Below are 19,972 nucleotides of genomic sequence, written 5' to 3'. Positions count from 1 at the left end.
TGCCAGTCCGACGTGGCAGACCCAAACGTATTGTGAGGGTCTGCTGGGAACGTCTGGCAGAATACCCTGTCAGAAAGACTTTCAAATCCCACCTCCGACAGAACTTTGCTCATGTTCCGAGGGAGGCGGGGGACATCGAGTCCGAGTGGACTATTTTCCACGCCTCCATTGCTGAGGCAGCCGACCAGAGCTGTGGCCGTAAGGTGGTCGGCAAATCCCCGAACCCGTTGGTGGACACCAACGGTGAAGAGGGAGGCCTTTTTGGCCTGTGGGACTCCTGAGGCAGCTGATGGGTACTGGCTGGCCTAGCGGAATGCAGCTTAGGTGGTCGCTGAAGCAAAAACTCGGGCATGGGAGGAGTTCGGTGAGGCCGTGGAGAAAGAATTCCGGATAACTTTGAGGAAATTATGGTCCACCATCCGGCATCTCACGAGAGGGAAATAGTGCACTTTTATGGACAAAATTTCTAGGCGCAGCCGAGGCGTAGAGGGGGTCCGGTTTGGTGGCCTCGGTATTGCACCTCTACTTTTTGCAGATGATGTGGTTCTGTTGGCTTCATCAAGCCGTGATCTGCAACTCTCACTGGAGCGGTTTGCAGCCGAATGTAAATGGCCTGGGTTGAGAATCAGCACCTCCAAATCTGAGACCATGGTCCTCAGTCGGAAAAGGGTGGTGTGCCCTCTCCGGGTCGGGGATGAGATCCTGCCCCATGTGGAGGAGTTCAAGTATCTTGTGGTCTTGTTCACGAGTGAGAGAAGAATTGAAAGGAAGATCGACAAGTGGATCGGTGCAGCGTCTGCAGTGATGCGGATTTTGTATCGGTCTGTTGTGGTATAGAAGGAGCTAAGCCGAAAGGCGAAGCTCTCAATTTACTGGTTGATCTACGTTCCTACCCTCACCTATGGTCACAAGCTGTGGATCGTGACCGAAAGAACGAGATCCCGGATACAAGCGGCCGAAAGGAGTTTCCTCCGCAGGGTGTCCTTCTCTCCCTTAGAGAAAGGGTGAGAAGCTCGGTCATCCGGGAGGAGCTCAGAGTAGAGCCGCTGCTCCTGCGCATTGAGAGGAGCCAGATGAGGTGGCTGTGGCATCTGATTCGGATGCCTCCCGGACGCCTCCCTGGTGAGGTGTTCCGGGGACGTCCCACCGGCAGGAGACCCCGGGGACGACCCAGGACACGCTAGAGAGACTACGTCTCTCGGCTGGCCTGGAAATACCTCGGGATCCTGCCAGAAGAGCTGGAGGAAGTGGCTGGGGAGAGGGAAGTCTGGACGTCCCTGCTGAAGCTACTGCCCCCGCGACCCGACCTCGGATAAGGAGTAGGAACTGGATGGATGGATGGATAATCACTTTTTTTTTAGGAAAGCTTAATTAATTTAATTGACCTTACCCAAGCCTGATTTCCTCTAGACCTGTTTAATCAAGAAATCACTTACATAGACCCTGTCTAAAAAAAATAAGTTAACCAAAAAACACCAAAAAGCTGCAACAAAATGCTAAAATCCAAATAAATTCAAGAGCAGATGAGAAATAAAGTAATTCATATCTATCAGTCTGGAAATTGTTTCAAAACCATTTCTAATGCTTTAGGACTGCAGCAGACCACGGTGCGAGCCATTATCCAGAAATGGAGACAGCATGGAACAGTGGTGAACCGTTACAGGAGTGGTCAGCCTACAATAATTACCCAAAGAGCAAAGCGACCACTCATCCAGCAAGTCACAAAGGAACCCAGGACAACATCGATAGAGCTGAAAAAAAGAGTAGAGTTGAGAGTACAGGTGAGTAAGGTGAAAACCACTGCTGACCAAAAAGAACATAAAGGCTCGTTTTGCTTTTGCAAAAAACACAAAAAAAATATTTAAAAAAAACCCATCAGAATAAATCCCAATACTTTTGGGGCAATATTCTATGGACTAATGAGAAGAAAGTTGAATTTATTGGAAGGTGTGTGTGTCTTGTTACATCTGGTGTAAATGAAGTCCATCATTTCAGATAAAGAACATCATACCAACAGTCAAACAAAGTGGTGGTAATATATGGTCTGGGGCTGCGTACTACTTCAGGGCCTGGATGATTTGCTGTGATAGATTAAAAATTAATTCTAATCTTTATCAGAAAATCTGGTGGAACGGTGGTCGACTGGTTAGATCGTCTGTTCTAAGTCACAGTTCTAAGGACCGGGGTTCAATCCCCGCCCCTGCCTGTGTGGAGTTTGCATGTTCTCTCCGTGCCTGCGTGGGTTTTCTCCGGGCACTCCGGTTTCCTCCCACATCCCCAAAACATGCATGAATTGGAGACTCTAAATTGCCCGTAGGTGTGAATGTGAGTGCGAATGGTTGTTTGTTTGTATGTGCCCTGCGATTGGCAACCAGTTCAGGGTGTACCCCACCTCCTGCCCGATGATAGCTGGGTTAGGCTCCAACACGCCCGCGACCCTAGTGAGGAGAAGCAGCTCAGAAAATGGATGGATGGATAACCGACACATAATAATGATGAAATAAAATCTAAAATCAAGACGATTATATTTTCATACTGTATCTATACATATAAGATGTAACTACTGTGATGCATCTCATGAAAACGTTGATATTGTACTATAGTGTACATACATTATTCTGTCTTTTTCCCATCAACAGTGGAGAGGCGCTTTGGGGGTGTGGCTACCATGTAAAAGGAGGCCCGTGATTGGCTGACCGCTGATACGCACGTGTCCCGCTCTATATAAGCCTTGTGCCTGGGAGTTCACAGGCGCGAGCTTTAGTGTGTTTCAACAGCAAGACTCTCGCTGTTCTTTTTACCGCTCAAGTGAACGAATTACAACCACCCAGCATCTCTCATAGCAGCCTGATATTATAGCGGAAATGAAGGAGCAGGCGCAATTGTTGTTTTTGCTGCAACTTTTCACGGCTCGACTCTTGCCCGGGGTGAACGGTAAGTACAGCCGCCTCACCGCTCGCTGACTCGTCACCGTCATTTTGTTTTGCGCTATCCCTCGGCGTTTGTGATAACGTAATGCTACTTTTTGGCTCAAATGACACTGCTAATTCAACTCTTTTGTGCTAAACTCCAAGCGACGGCCGTGTCAACGTCCAATGGGGATGTGAAATTTAAGGGACATTTTTGTTTGGCCCGCAAAAAGGAACACCAAGCAACTAATTTAGTCTTAAAAAAAACAACTAAATAAATAAAAACTAACGTATGTTTTGGCTCATATTTCCGTGTATGGTGTTAAACTCTCAACCCAAAGGCAGCGGTCGTGTATTGGGGCCCCTTTCGAGTCACATGATTAGCCATTATCCTTGTCCTGGTGTCAACGTCATGCCATTGGCGTCTGGTTTTGTGGCCTTTGAATGCATCAAACACATGGAGGCCGATGGATTCAAATGGCCTGGTTCTTTTCCTCCCCGGCTTCCTTTTTCCCCCAGTCTCTCTCACACACACACACACACACACACACACACATCAACTTGGTCACGAAAGAAAAGGGGGGGGGGGAGAAACGGATACATGTTAGTGTAGAATTCAACTTTCGCAATAATTTTAAGTGCAATTGACTTTTCCTGTCCAGAGGAGTGCTTAAAGATACCCCAAACATGTTAACACATGCAGCTGCCCTCAGGATGAATTCATGTTTTCCAATTTTATCACTATTATTATTATGACATCATATTGTTAAATGCTTAAACTGCCCTCCGGCGTTCAAACCATTGTCGTCAGCAAATTTGGAGAATTGATCTCAGTGAGTATCCAGAACAAAAATGCTTATATTTTGTTCAAACCGGAAGAGATTTAATGAATAGGAAATATAAAACTGATGCAGCACAGTGGACTAGTGGTTAGCAAGTCTGGACTTTATTTCACCTGTGATGGCTGCAAGCTGAACTTTGAATGTAAACAAACAAGTGCAGTCTTTCTCACAGTTCAGAAGTTGGGAGTTTGAATCTTGTCTCCCTTTTTCCTTCTCTGGGTACTCCAGCTTCCTCCCACATTCCAAAGTCATGTACGTTAGGTTAATTGAAGACTCTAAATTGTCCATAGGAGTGAATGGTTGTCAATTGACTGGGTGTTACCCTGCCTCTCACCCAAAATCAGCTGGGATAGGCTGCAGCTCAAAAATGGCATTTATTGCTCTGGCTTGTTAAGACCCTGGCAGTGGCTGTTTTTTTTAAGTTTAGAATGATAAAATGTTAATTCAAACATTGCCTGAAGGTTTTAGATGGTGACACTTTGAGCCTGTAACAGATTAATAGACTGCAGGTTATTTTCCTGTGGAGCAAGAGAACAGAATCCATTTCATTTTGCTTTAAGAATGCCAATCCAAACATGTTTGTCCCCGACGGCGCTTAGCGACAAGGCAGATAGGTGTGGCCCCACTGGCTGACCTCGGCATTGAGTCACTTTTCAGGCTACAGCCAACGCAGACATGTCAGTGAACCTCCCACGCTCCCTGGAACGTGTCTAACTGTCTCCGTTAGAGAGCTTTGTTGTGGCCCCTGCCAGGTGCAGAATGTTTACTGTGTCTGTGTGTCGTAACCGACCGGGACTGTAGTTTACCTAAGTGGGTTATCGAACTGATGAGGTGGAAGATGATTTTCTTGTTGGGTCATTCCTCTCTCTCCACAAGACCTCATGGATCACTCCACCACCACATTTGAATTTAAAATAGCTTCCTTAATCAATGTTTCATTGGAAAATGGAATATCTAATTTAGGCCTATAAATATCTGGCAACCCATTTTCCAATCTGCCATGCTGAATATTTTACACGCTACTAATCTCCCAGCATAGCAAAAATGATCCTTACTACAAAAAGAATACATTTGCAGCAGGGAAATATGTAAAATGTGTCAAAATTGATAAACTCGTTATGGCTCTCTTGCATTCAGTGACTGTAATTGAGCGCTTGTGGTGTTGACGATGCGTGACGCTCGTGTATTTTTAGCAGCTGGCTCCCGTGTTATTTTTTTATTTCTTTATTTTAAGCGATGCAGCAGATGGCTGTGCAGTGCTTGCAGATTACACAAAGCTCACCTGCAGCTGGAGCCCTGCTGAGCCTGCTAATAGTCAGGCTGGGGTTACTTGAGGCTCTCTGCCATGTCTTCTTATTGGCGTTTACTCCTGCTTGCATCTCCCCAAATGTGCATTTTGGCAGAGGCAGGACTGTTGGTGCGATTGTGCGGGACACGTTCCCACCTTTTTTGAAGAAGAGTAGTGTTCCCACACTCCCTGCCAGGCTCCCGAGCGCACGCGCAAGTGTGTGCATGACTGCGCAGTCTGGGCACAACCTTTGTGTTCAAAGCTAGTACAATACTGTAGAGTGGAACATCCAGAGTCGAACGCGCCCAACTTGGAGTTCAAACTGCAACACTTGTGAGACTTGTGCTTCCCAGAGTTGCTCAAGCATAGGTGTCCAATTCGAGGTCAGGGGGGTTATGCAGATCCTGACTCCTGCATCAGTTTGTGGCCCTGCCGTCTACTTCATGAAGCAATGTGACAAGCGGCTGCCATCTTTGGAGACTTGGGGGGGGGGGGGGGGGGGGGAAACATGGCATGACCACTTCAAATGCCTCTAAAATCCGCTAACAAATTTAGGGGGAATACAAATAATTACTAAACTACAATGTATTATTCTGCCTACACTGTTCATATGAATATTATTTTTGTGCTATTTAAGTCACGTTCTTGGGACAAATGATAGTTTGAAGCATCATGGTACTTTTGATGCGTCGAGAACCCCTCGGAATTTCGGCCCATACAAGGTTGTTATTGAAATTTTAACTGACACTTGTCAGCCAATCGGAGAAGGGGTTCCCCGAGTAGCAAACGAAAGGGTTGAGGAGATATGCTGAGAAATAATGAAGTAGTACTGTTTTCTGACCAGCTTTTTGATCAGTGATAACACAAACACGTTCTCCAAAAGGCTACTTTTAATGGAAACTAAAAAGTCTGCAATATCTGCCCTCCCCTGTGCAGTTAAAGGTTTTCTGATGGTGGCAGTTTGAGCCTGGAACAGTCAGTCACTTTTCACTTTCTTTCTCTGAAGAGCGAAAGCTCTTATAAATTTTGACCCACTCCAGATGATCCTCCCATTTTCACTCCCTTTAGGCCTAGTGTCCCAAGACTATTGTCCATGTGGTCTTCTTCCTCAGTATCACATGACTGGCCATTTCTGTCCTCATTCCTTCAGGATTAAGTTTTTCAAAATCAGGTTAGACCCTCTGTGTCAGGGCGAGGCCTAGACCATGACTCACTGGGAGCGAGGACGGTACAGCACAGTGCCCCGTGGGAATGAATTGTTCTGCCAAGCACAAACTCTCACGACTTCCCAATCTGTCACTGCGATTCGAATCAACCGAGGCACTTTGTGAGGTTGTTCTAACCACAATATGTAATGCTGCAGGCCTGGCTGATGAGATTTCAGGATTTGTACTTTATTTAAAAAAAAAAAAAAAAAGAAATAATTTTTAACCCACCAAAGTACTGCTATTTAAGTTGACAAAGTTCTAATAATCTCAAGTGGAATTCTCCATCTACATGTCAAACTTCTACTGCACAAACAATCCTGCTGGGTTAAAGTCCATCGGAGGATGAGAGAATGACGTGATTGTGAAACAGATAAAAGCGTTGAAAACAGGAAGTAGTTACTGTAGATGACGTTCTTGTAGATATTGAAACCACAGGCATGGATTTATTTACAAATCGTTAGCCTACTAGTATAATTGCCCAAGTCATTTTTGAATGTTTTTGGAAAACTGCGAATTCAGAGTCCAGTTGCCTCGAATCAACCTTAGCGGATTACCATGACCTGTCTACAGAGAAAAATCTTTTTAGCAAGCACATTGGTGTTTTTTGATATTGTGACAGTCAGTTAAAAATGACAAGCAATTGTGCTATTATGCCAATGAAGCTAGATACAGTGGTGCTTACAGCTGCAGTAACATTAGTCTATGTTGAAAAGAGTTCTCTGCAAAGCTTCTAGGGCTTTAGGCAGAGATTTTGCTTTAACCCTTCTATTGTAATTGATTCATTCAAAATATTTGATTAATTGTTCAGCCCTAGACTCAACAGGATGGAGTAGCAGTGTAATGAATGCTGGGGAAAGCTACTAGGGCCAGACTTGGCACTTACCGTGCATGTGATTTTTACCGTTTATGGAAACTGTGAATGCTACTATTTTTAGGAACTTTCACTTGGAGACCCATTATGCAGATTCCAAAGCGACTGACGCAAATGCCCGAAACTACAAACTACTGGGGAAAAACCTCAGCTAACATACAGTAGTACTTTTGCTTTGTGTTTGGCCTCATGAGCACAGCACTGAAATCTCAGTATTCAAGGGCAAGATAGGAGGAGAAATACTTTTCCTATCTTGTCTACCCTGTTTACTTTGACACGCTTATCCCAGCGCTGGCATCACAACTGGGATTTTCCGGGAGGCTTTTGTGGTTTCACCGCCGTCACATGGCCGACCGCCTTGACTGATGCGTCAGATAGCTCCATACGGCTTTTATTAGACTAATTTGTTCAACTTTGCCACTTGCTATTCAACAGTAGGATTTCCTGAGGGAATGAAGGGAGGCTTGTTCCTTCCTTTACAAATGGACAACAAGGCCAGTTGCTCAAGACCCCTTACAGATATGAAGGTCACGGCACCAATAAACCCAAAACTCCAGTTGGAAGCACACTTCATTCCCTTAAGTAGCCTTGTCTGGCTCTCAATGTCTAATTGGATTAAAATTAAATCTACCCATGTTGTTTACTGCACCTTTTTTAAAAATTTATTTAGAAGGTAAAAATTGTGGGCTGCATTTAGCACTTCTAATTACAGCCTATGTAATTAGATTATCTCTCTTTGCCGTTGGCGCGGAGTAAACGACCCAGACAAAGTGACGACATTCTGAAACCGGCCCAAGAATGATGTCTATGAAACTTTACTGTGTGTTTCCAAAAATAAATGCGTATTCCTCCAGTTCTTTGAGATGAGGTGGCAAAATCTGTAAGAAAACAAGGCAGTCGCTCATTTTTAGTATGTTTTGGTGACACTGGAGCTCAAAACCATCAATTTCACACTTGTGGTCCACCCTCAACAACAATCATCTAAATTGCAGTGGTTAACTTGGCCTTAGCCTTTCTTGTCATAGTGTATGAAGCCCCCACATATACTTCTATATAGTGTGGAACATTCCAAGTGTGGAATAAATTTGAGTTCAACTGAAATTTTCTGGACAGAAAATGAAATATTTTTCTTTATATGCTACCAGTGCTAGCAAAGAACCATAAAATAGGAAGTTTTATCTGACAGTGACTGCTCAGTAAAGACTCAAATTTGACCAAGCAGATGCTAACATAAGTAGAATCTAGCAAACCAATGACACATTTTTATTCTTGATGATGTGGTCCATTTTGTGTCTGTCGGGTGTAATTTTTATCTTGGTTTTATTATCGTCTGTAAGGCTTTGGAACAGAGGGTCACTGTTCAGGTCCCACTGGGGACAAAATGTGAAAATGGCAACGAGTTGTTGTAGAGATGCTAGTTTGCTTCTTGGCTATTGTTGAAGTGTCCATGAGCAAGGAATCTTGGTGTTATTCATGGGTTTAGCTCGTTTTCTTTCCCCTGTACTGGTGGCAGTCCTTGAATACGTGTCGTGCGCAGTCAAAAGTGAATCTTAAAGTCTGCTTCTCTCCCAGTTCAGCTACTCATAGTCAGTGTAGTCTACTTTGCTGTTACAATTTGCCTGTATTCCCTAACATGTATTATTGTGTGCAAATGCCAAAAGTGAGTCACTCTGTACCGTTGTTTGCCTTGGACCCCCAAAGGACTAGCTATGGCCCTGGGCCGAGCCAGCAACCAAACTGGGATTAGCGACGTGTGCATTGATGAAGATGACTGCTAGCTACCTGTGAGAACTAATGTGAATTCCAGCACACATTAACCAATGACACCTCAACTGTACACCAAGGTAATATGCTTCAAATTGGCGCCTGCTTAGCCAGTAGCGGCTGGACAGGAGATTGAAGCATTTTACTAAGGGTGGGGGTCACACAGGCTAGGATGAGCGCACTCACTTTAACTTTTGAGGCAGGTGATTTTGAGTCAACAGCATAGCTATATGTGGGCCATACACTCATCACCACATTGTTTCAATTCACCATTGGCAGCGTGAGCACTGGGAGGGGGTGGGGTAAATTTCTTTTTTTTTTTTAATTTTTTTTTTTTTCCGCCAGATTTTTCACTGTAGCAGCAGTGTTTTTCTTGAATTTCCCCTCCAGGGATAGTATAAAAAATATAATGAAATTATACAGTGGTTTTATTAGTTAACTTCTTTTTTATGTTATAAAACATTAACTGTACATTTTTATGCTTCCGACCTGGGAGCAAATGAATTCATTGGAGTAGGGGTGGTGGGGGGGGGGGTAATTGGAACAACTTGTTTAACTTGGGATGTTTGACTGTACTGAATTTGTACCTTTTTGAATACAGCCATTGTTCCCCTATTCATTTTGTAAGCTGCCCGTGGTTGCCAGGTTTCCCCCGTTCACGTGCTGCTTTTTTTGAACCACGAGTGTGGAGAGCTGCCAGATTGTCACATTGGGGCAGCGTGGAAGCGTCCAGTCTTTGTGTTGTAGTTTACACTGTGGTTGGTTACTCAGCTGTTCATGCCATCGCGTCCAACTTGCAGCGGTTTGGTTCTTCGAAGAACATCACAAGATGTGGAAAAAAGAAACTTGCTGACAGCCACTGAAAGCAACCGCTCCAAAGTTGAGGGAATGCAGTAGCAATAGTTTAACCTGTGAACTTGACTATATTTGTCTAGAAATACTATATTGCATTACATAAAAAAAAAAAAAAAGCTCCCACATTGTTTGCGTTCTTCATTTCTTTGAGTCAACAAACTAGCTAGGAGCTTCGCTAATTCAGGATAGGTGCAACCTGCTTCCACATGCTGCAAAAGAGGAAAAAGCACTTCCTCCTAACTCAGGTGCGTGGTTAAGGGGACTGTGCTATAGCACCCCTGGGAACCTTAAAGGTCTTAATTTTTTGTATTTATTAAATTTTGTTTATGTCTATTTATTTTTAAACGCAACTGTCACCACAGAGCCACCAAAGATGACAATAGTCAATTTTTGGGCTTGGTTCGTGTTTACATATGTCATATTTGTAAAAATAAATTATATCCATGTATTTAACTTTTTTCTGAAGACCCCAGCCATAAAGAAAACAAAATTTTGGCAAGTTCAGCTTCAAACAATCATGTCATCAAACATAGTTGTACTCGTTAGTGTAACATACACAGGAAGTCGGCAAGCTCGTTTTCTGCGGTTGGTCACGTGACAGATTGCGCCCTTTGCTGGTTGCTGCCAATATGACACCCTTGACTACATAAGACAGGTGTCTTGATTTTATTTAAAAAAATTAATGGGCTGAGCTCAAATATGTAGACTTTTTCTGTATGTATACAAAAGACCTATTCCTCTTAAATATTCATAAATCTGTGTTAGTGAGCGCTAATCCATTCGCCTCATGGGTGTCGCAGATGAGACTGCATTATTGCACAAGTGTGCCCCAGGCTGAAATAAACAGCTTTATCAGGCAGTGTGAAATGGGCTTCTGTTGACACCCCTTCTCTCTCTCTGTGTGTAGGTGATCTCTGTAAGGTGAATATTTGCTCTAATGGGGGAACCTGTGTGACCAGAGGAGGAGCGCCATTCATTTGCCTTTGCCCTGATGGCTTCACAGGAGAAACGTGCAATGACACAGAGACTGGTGAATCACGCACGCACACACAAGCCCCTAAATTTATCATTACTTTTGGAGTGATTTTTGTAATATTTTGTTTCCCTCATTTGTTACATGAGCATTATTTGTAGTCTTTAGAGAATTTCTGATACAGATTTGATCTTATGACGAGGGCTTTCAAAATTCTGGGCCATGGGAATTGACCAGGAATTCGCACAACTGAAGGTTGTCACTTAAAGAAATTAAATATAGTTGGGAATATATTTTTGCAGCATAGTATAATGGGAATTTGTTGGTGTTTTTGGAGGGGGCTGTGCACTTTGGTTAATTCCATGGGTAGTAATGTTAAACTCAACATTTAGTGTTTTTATTCTTCCATGAAAGAATTGTTCAATGAAATATTTAAAACTTGTTCTATTACAAATGTATTACTAGAAATTGATTAAATTATTTTATTGTGCATGGATGTTTTCTTATGACAAAACAAAATGTTATTTATCCTTTCAATTTTGAATATTGTTAAAATTCGTTATAACTTCTTCTGGAAATTGAATGACTCCTTTTTGGAGATTTAATGGAAATGCACCCACTTGCAACCCTAATTATGACAATAGGCAAGTTGTCGTATTGACTAGTTTCTTGACAAACAATCACAAATGTTCACATTTACTTTAATTCCTTTTTATTAAACTCCCCTTACCGTCTCTTCTGCAAGGTCCTTGTAACCCCAACCCGTGCAAGAACGACGCCATATGCGCAGCGACGGGCCACTCCCGCCGCGGCGACGTCTTCAGCGAGTATGTCTGCAAGTGTCAGCCGGGATTTGAGGGTGTCCACTGTCAGAACAGTAAGTTTGTGTGTCCTGCTCATTTCTTTATTAACATTGTATCAGTATTAAATCCCACTCTGGAGGAATCAAATTGACAAAATAAGATGAGGACTGTCATTACCCATTCCTATGCAAATAATTTTCAAAATACAAGTCTTGTGAGTTGTTACGTTTGTCTTGTTCACCTGGCAAGTGACAGCTGGCGTAAGCGTCAGCCGCCGTTCACACAGTTGCCAGCCTTATGGGTGCTTCATTCAGGGTGCTCCTTTGAATGTCTTGTAGACACACAGAGGCAGATGGCCACGGTTTGCTTGCGTAACATCCTGGAAAATAACAGTGAAGGAACACGTGGAGCCAAATGGGACTTGTTGTGTCTGACCATATTTACCTTTATCCTTTTAGGTGCCTATGGGGCAGATTTAAGCTCAAGAACAGGTAACTGTAGCAATGAACCCTGATGAGAAGTGTGTGTTTGTGTATATGCACGTGTTCTCTCCTCTTGAATCTTTAGTATCTAGATCAACTCTCTGCTTGCACGCACATGCGCATGCTCAGCTGCATCTCTCCTTGTTTTTGTTTCCAGTACAATAGAAGGGAACCCTCTTTCCTGTGAAATTGCTGCATCAGAAGACTGAGTTTAGGGATAAAATTGTTGTCAACCTCTCTTCCCCAACAAAAGCCGTGTGTATACAGAGGTGCGTTTAGATAAATGTTTAATTTGTTCTGTGACCATGCCCATAATGCAAAACACTTTCATCTCAAATCTTACCCATTGAAATAAATGGAAATGCCATTAATTCTTTTACTTTTTCATGCATGTATTGTCTAGCTCCTTCTGGCGTGCGTGCCTTTTCCATTAAGGGGCTGTTTAACACATTGATGCGTACATATCTACACAACAAAGATGGTCTAAACCAGCCATGCCCAAAGTCTGGGCCGCGGGCCGGACTTTGTCCAAATCTCCTTCGGCCCGAAGCATCATGTCATAAAATCCATGTGGCCTGCCAGCACAGTTTACCACAGTAAACAATACACACATACAAAAAAAAGCCATTTTATATTTCAACAGAAGGTGGCAGTAGACCTGTGGCCGCACTCTCGTCGCGTGACCCCTGTGGTATGTTTTTAGCCCATTTCTAAAATGGCAACTGAAACTAAAAAGAGGAAAGTTGACGAGGGCCGCTGTGTCCAGGACAAGTGGATTTTTTTTTTCACTGACATACGAAAAAACTGTCTGCCTAATTTGCCAAGAGACTGTGGCTGTTTTCAAAGAATTTAATATTAAGAGGCACTACCAGACGAAACATGCTAACGGAAAACAAACGCGCCGAAAAACTGAAGCCACTGGAAGCTGTTTTGATAGCACAGCAACACTTTTTCACAAGAGCCCGTGACTCAAATGAAAATTCTTCAAAGGCGAGCTACGAGTCCGTGAATTGATTTTTTTTAATTTAATTTTTTTTTTATTATTATTATTATTTTTTTTTTTTGTGATGATCAGACCACAGTTGTCAAATTTCTGTCATCTGATTTGACTATAGTATAGTCACTATACTATTCTTTGTCAAAATCCACTGGGATGTTTGTTAAAACAAAATCAATAAATACACGTTTCTTAAAAAACAAAAAATCTGTCAACTTTCATAAAATAGTTCATTTGTATTTAATTTATTATTATTTTAACCTTTAACTATCCTGGTAATGTAATTGAAAACAGATTCTCATTTGCAATATCGACCTAGCTGCAGACAGCAAAGTGATATAGTTACATGTTAATTTACAATGGTAATGGTTCGAGGAATGGTCGGCCCCATACATCTGAACAAATCTGGCCCTCTGAAAAAAGTTTGGACACCCCTGGTCTAAACTATTCAGTAAGCTGCAGCAGTAATAGTTGTTTTTCCACATTGGATAAAGAATATATGCCTGTGATTGTCTGTTGACCTGTGCTGCTGCACAGTTTGTTCAAATAACTGTTGCTTTAAGGGTTATAATGCCTTGATATTCATGCTAGTTTTGCATTGTGTTTGCATTAAGCTAGGCAAAGTTATGTGGTTTATATACACAATGATTAATTCTTTGTTTTATAAACTTAAATAGCTTGAATCACCTTTTTATTTTTTTTACTTGTTCACTATCTGCCAAACTGTGAATGTGAAGTTCGCAGCTGCCATTTTGTGCTTGTAACTAATATTTTTGCTCTAGACAAAAAAAAATCAGCCAAGCAATGGCTTGTATCTCAATCTCGTAAGGTGAGGTACCACTCCATACTACCGTTCAAAAGGCTGGGGTCACTTAATGTTCTTATTTTTGAATAGAAACCCCTGTTTTGTTTTTCAGTGGAAAGTACTCAAAAATGCAGTCTCGATCGGGGGTCGGCAACCTTAAACACCGGTTCTCAGAGCCATTTGGACCTAATCCCACAGAAAACATAGCACTAGGAGCCACAAAACCCTTATGTCATATAAAGTGAGAATAATGTATTTTTAATTATTTTTGCAAATATATATTAAAACAAACAGAAATATATGGTGTTGTATCTATGAAATCGGCTACAGAGAACACATTTTATTTTTCAATGTGACGAAAACATTTTGAACTCTTTGGGGGGGGAAAAGGTGATTGGTTGATGCTTATTTTTAAATAAAAGTAAATTTGAGTCCTCCTGGTATTCATGAAATTAAAGCCAAACTTTAATCCACCTGCAGTCAAACAAAAATGCTGTCTGTGTTCTGTCATCGTTTTATTGCATGTGGCGCATGCAGCTAGCTGTCAACTTGAATTAAAAAGTTTCTGCAAAATAACAGACAATTGAAATATTTATTATTGGTGAATTTTCCTCCTGAACATTGCCGTACAGCGTCGGCACATCAGGGCTGTAGACGTTCCCTTCATTTTCACATGATTGTAAGGTGACATCTCTGAGGCTGAGCAATGTTTGTTTTTAATATAGTTCATGTTGCTCGTAGCATTAACGTTCTGTTTTCTTGAGAAAATTATTTTGGATTTATCTATGGTTTACCTACTGGGGGTCGACTGGTTCAATACATTTTGGCGCCATGTCTCTCACATTGGCGTGTGTGTGACTCATATCTTGAGTGACATATTTTTTTGTTACTAAAGCACCATAATCTTCAAATTTAGAATGACATTTTAAAAACAAATTACTCATTTATTTTCCAAATTCACATACAGGTCTGGAACTGAAAGTTGTAGCCCCCTGGTCTGGACAATGTTAATGTGGTTAAAAGGTTTTTGTGGACATCTGGCATTTTTCATATACCCCAGCTAACCAACATAACAATGGGAAGGAAGCTGCTATCTTGGTGGAGGTAATGACTCTCAACACTACAAGGGATGTTTCATGGTACCTTGTTAAGGTCATCAGGATACTGGAAGGGGGGCATTAATGGCCGGGGGGTGGGTTTGGGCCCTCCTTTTGTTCTTCTCAGCTCCACATTGTGTTGTGACTGTTTAGTGGCATTTAATTTCTCTGTGTGTGGGCTGATGGGAGCCGCCACCTGTTTTGTATGTCTCACACAAACGCAAGCGTGTCGTGGTTGGGCATAGTGTATCGACCCATTGACAGCTCGCAACGTCTCCTTTAAGTAACACACAAACAGGCATAAGCCCAATGCAAATTAATTGTGATTGGGGGTGGAGGGGCATCCAAAAATGATAGGGAAAGATGGAGAAACTGCCATATTTTGGAATATTACTGAAAATAGAGTGCCATTAATATCTGGATCACTTGCACTCGTAGCCATCGGCGCTTCTGTTGCTGGGTGAAAAAAATTGAACATGGAGGCGAAACTGAATTAAGTGTGTCCTCTTGTCAGACTCTTTCAAGGCAGCACTTGTCGCTGCCAACTGTGTGGGGGGGGGAAGCCTTTAGGGCACTTCCATGTAATGTAGGAGGTTCAAACGCGTCCACATTTTCTTACCTGCAGCCTCGAGATGCGAGATTGTCTTAACCAATTAATGAGTTTTAAGGCTGCTTTGGTTTATTTATTTATTTGCTAAGTATTTCTAGATTGAGGCAGCAGGTGTGGTCTAGGAAGTAGGAGTTTGAGTAAGTGTCTTTTTAAATGAAAACCCTCGGAAGGCGGCTGGGGGCAAGGTGGGAGCATATGTACAATTCTCCCAAGGACTCAAATGCTCATCAGATTTCAAAACACTGGGTAATAGAGAGGTTTTGTTTTGATTTTTAAAATTAAAAAAAAAAAAATTTTTTAATAAATATTCAATGAAGAAAAAAATGGTCTGCAGCAAAAAGAGCCCCTTTTTTTTTGGTTTAGGGCAAAAGGGCAGGTGCTTGATCACCTTGTGGCTATATGAGAGTTCGTTCATCTATCAATCATATTTGCATGTCTCCATTTTGCCTCCGAAGTGGTTAAAAACTATTTTTAAACTTCTTGACAGAGCTGTATATAAACTTAATGACTGTTCCAAACACTGCATTTCACATCTGGAAACCTTTTAAGCTTTGATTCAATAACTGTGGTGGGGTTTGATCTTTGTTCCATATTGCCTCGAGCTCCCACCACCCCCTTCTTGGTTGCTCTACCATAGCAACAGTGGGCATTTTGATTTGAGATGTATAATTTTCCTATTCTGTTGTTTGTGGGAGGAAGAACCAGGAATGGTTGGTTGGTTCTATACAGTTATAGCAGTAACTGAACAGTATGGAAAAGCAGAACGTTATCGGAAAACGGGCAAAGTTACAAGCTTCAATGACTCGTTTGTTTTATGCTTACTGACAATATTACTCACACTAGTCTTTTTAGTGAATAGTTTTATTTGTATGCTGAAACCGTCTTACTTTTTAAATGTTTTTTTTTTTTTTAAACATGCCAGCAATTAAGCGAATGTGTATGCGTGTCTACCTCTGCACTCACTGGAATGAGTGCTGAGGGTAGGGGGGGGGGGGTCAGCTGAGCAGCTGACACTTGTGTCAGAATTTTACACACTGCTTATTTTATTTATCTTGCAGGCCAAATAAATGGTAACCTGGACTGTGTTCAAAATCCACGCAAATATATATCATAGGTAGTGCTGAAATGTCTACACTTAAACGTAACTTGTAAGTTTAGTGTTATGAAGCCAAACTGAGTCGTTTACTGTCACTCTCTTCCAAAATAACTACTTTTCCCTCTGAATGTGTAGGAATTTTAGACGAGCTATTTGTGGTGATGCTACATGGTTGGCAAGATACAGACACATTTGTTTGCATGGGACAAATACAGCGTTTTGTGTGGAAAAAGTGTGACAGTGTGGTCATCCCAAGGTTGAAGTTGTTGATATGCATGTTTTCAAGCCACTTTAGTCACACTGGAGACTCTGACTGGTGAAAGCTGTGGCATTCTGCTGAATTTGCACCATTTCTTTCGCAGTGGCGCCACCCAGTGGTGTTACAAGCAGGTGCAAACATGAACTCTGCTGGGCCGATTCCTCTGTTTATTATTTACAATGAAAATGCAGTGCTGTGTCTGCGGTTTTGTGTCCCCCCCCCCCCCCCCCTCCCAACAGACAATTAAATGTGTGTGCTGGATATGAATCAGAAAACCACACAACCCCTCCAGCGCATTGACACATTTTCCACTTAGAAATCAGTCAGTAGTGTTTTGAATCATCGGTCAAATAAAACTCATGCCTGATTATTCTCCTCTACTACAGCTGCAGTCTAGTTGGCATGCCATCTACTAACCTCCTCCTAACTAGTGATCTGCCAACAGTGTCCAATCGCTTGTCTGTGATGTTAATGTGTTTTGTCTTCCTCCTGCAGACGTGAACGATTGCGCCGGCCAACCATGCCAGAACGGAGGCAGCTGTAGGGACCTTGAGGGGGATTTCAAATGCCACTGCGTTTCCCCTTACGTGGGCAAACACTGCCAGCTGCGTAAGTGTGCGTGATTTCCGAGGGCCATGTCAAGCCACTTCCTGAGATTTTAGCAAGAAAAGCAAACTGAGCTTCCATGTAGGCTACTCAGTAATAGTCCTATCAAACATGCTCAAATTTGGTCAACGTGTGAACCTTTGTCTACTGATGGAAAAGCTGCGCATTATAAAATTGAACTTAAAGTGCCTGGGTCCTCTGTACAGAAAGAACGATACAATTAAACTTAAATTTTATCAAGTAGATATTTTATACCTGTATGACACTCATGAATGTTAACATCTGTACAGTTAAAGACTTTCAGATGGTGACACTTTGAGCCTGTAACAAATTCACATTACTTCCTATGGTTAAAATGAAATGCACATTTTGGAAATCAATCTCCAACATGGGGTAAAAAAAAAAAAAAAAAAAAATGGTATTTTTATACCGTAACTGCTGAGCTGTTCACCCAAAAAACTCCTTTTAAAGTCTGCCTTGAATCTTTAATCACAAGACAAGTGATCAGCTTCTGTCAACCCACCACAGGCTGCATTTCTCTGCTCGGCATGGAGGGTGGAGGTATCGCTGAGTCCCAGATCTCCGTCTCGTCCGTCCGTTACACCTTCCTGCGCCTGCAGCGCTGGGGCCCCGAGTTGGCGCGCCTCAATAACAAAGGCCTGGTGAACGCCTGGAGCCCCGCCCCCCACGACAGGAACCCATGGCTGCAGGTCTGACTGTTTAACTGATCTTGGATAAAGTACTCGTTTTGCTGGGTGTCGTCGTCTTGTTAGTTATCTCCTGCAATGCATTTTTAAATTAAAATATCGTGAAAAACTTGATTTCAGTAGTTCATTTAGAAAAGTAAAATTCTGGTCCACGACCCACAGTAAAATATTTTAATGATTATACCTTGCAGCTATTGAAAACTTACAATTAACAGTCTAGAAAAATATTACACAAAAAAATTAAAAATACTGAAATTTATAAATTAAAAAATTGGTAGCACTTGGCCTTCTTAAAAGTATGCATTTAGAGAATCTGTAGTTCTACTTTTTGAAAGCCACCACAGAAATAAAGGAACTTTTGTTTAGTACAGTTCAGCTGTATTAAATTTAAGTACATTAATTCATCTTAATGTTACGTAGAGATGCCGATTATCTGTTCAATGTTGTGTTTATGTTCTGGGGAGTCTTGAGCTGCATTTGTCTGTAACAGTCTGCTAAACCTTTAGATACTTGAGACAAACCTACGTACTATTTCAGGTGAATCTGCAGAGGATGATGCGCTTCACTGGCATCGTGACGCAGGGCGCCAGTCGCGTGGGAGCCGCAGAGTACGTCAAGGCCTTCAAAGTGGCCTCCAGCCTGGACGGCAAGACGTACACTGTGTACAGGACCGAGGACCTCAGGAAGGACCAAGTGAGGGGACGCATCACCAGAGCCATTCGGCACTTTCGGTTTAACGTAGTGATATTTGAAGGAGATGTTTCCCCCCCCCCCCGTTGTTGGTGTTTTAATAAGTCTAACATTATATTACAGCAAACTTAATATCCCCTTGTCACACTGGTTCAAGTCACTCCGCGATGATGCCAGGGGGACTCGGTGTTCTCAACAGAGCGACTTTTCTGACCCCTTCGAGCAACTATTTTTTTCCACATCTCAATATTTCCAACTTCCTTGGACCTCGATCCTCACTCATGTTAGCTCCTCCCACCAGAGATCATATCAAGAGGAGGAGTGATGGCTGGATTTCAAATCAATTTGGATTTTTCATTTGCTCGACAATGTATTTATTTCGAAGTAGTACAAAGAGGAGGAGTTAATGATTCGATGGTGATTTGCTAGTCATTCGTTACTGTCAATGCAAATAGCGATTGGGGAGTTACATGGTGAGACTTTAATCTTTAGTAAACAAGTTTGTATACAAAGTAACTTTTCCACAGTATTTCCCCCTTTAATGTAATGTCACCACTAGTGGGCACAATTGCTTTTGCTTTCCTTAGATATTTTCTGCAAACGTTGACAATGACGGCACAAAGACCAACGTGTTTGATCCGCCAATCCTCGCTCAGTACATCCGCATCATCCCGGTGGTGTGCCGCAAAGCCTGCACCCTGCGCCTGGAGCTGGTGGGCTGTGAGCTCAATGGTAAACGCACGCACGCACGCACGCAGCTGATGTATTAGCTTTCCAACCTCCAGGTGGGATCTTTGTTCTTTCATTTGATGATAATTGAGTAGGCCAGAAGATAGTCTCACAACTCCTGATTGCAAAGTGATGTCTGCCTTACCGGATGACTCAAAAGCACATGATCATATGTTGCAACATAAATAGCGCGAGTGGTAATGGTTCACACATTTTCGTGTGAATATGCAGCATCCTGCTCACTTCAAGTGGGTTTTGTGTGTGTGTGTGTGTGTGTGTTCATCTCGCTGCTGCTTGTGTGGACCTCACATTCCTCATGTCCCAGGTGGACCTTCCCAGGTCAACTAGCACATCCGTGTCTGTTCTATACTCCCGATACTT

The 19,972-nt window shown here is 42.4% G+C and overlaps 1 protein-coding gene across 4 annotated transcripts in view; it reads left to right on the top strand.

Annotated features, from left to right (window-relative positions):
• Positions 1–2,752: 2,752 nt before the first annotated feature.
• mfge8b (milk fat globule EGF and factor V/VIII domain containing b) overlaps positions 2,753–19,972 on the top strand; it is a 23,523-nt gene continuing 6,303 nt past the window's right edge. For 2 of the 4 annotated variants that reach the window (XM_061677857.1, XM_061677856.1), the window contains exons 1-8: positions 2,753–2,934; positions 10,645–10,767; positions 11,456–11,587; positions 11,972–12,004; positions 17,355–17,468; positions 17,994–18,175; positions 18,710–18,865; positions 19,450–19,594. In XM_061677857.1, coding sequence (XP_061533841.1) covers positions 2,865–2,934; positions 10,645–10,767; positions 11,456–11,587; positions 11,972–12,004; positions 17,355–17,468; positions 17,994–18,175; positions 18,710–18,865; positions 19,450–19,594 — 955 coding nt within the window. In that variant the 5' untranslated portion in view covers positions 2,753–2,864. The remainder of the gene's footprint in view (positions 2,935–10,644; positions 10,768–11,455; positions 11,588–11,971; positions 12,005–17,354; positions 17,469–17,993; positions 18,176–18,709; positions 18,866–19,449; positions 19,595–19,972) is intronic. The other 2 variants (XM_061677859.1, XM_061677858.1) reach the window with 1 other exon arrangement.

The sequence above is a fragment of the Phycodurus eques genome, chromosome 5 (assembly GCF_024500275.1).
Source record: "Phycodurus eques isolate BA_2022a chromosome 5, UOR_Pequ_1.1, whole genome shotgun sequence".
Lineage (NCBI taxonomy): Eukaryota > Metazoa > Chordata > Actinopteri > Syngnathiformes > Syngnathidae > Phycodurus > Phycodurus eques.
The sequence above is the reverse complement of the archived record's forward strand: the minus strand, read 5'-3'. Positions and strand labels throughout refer to the sequence as shown.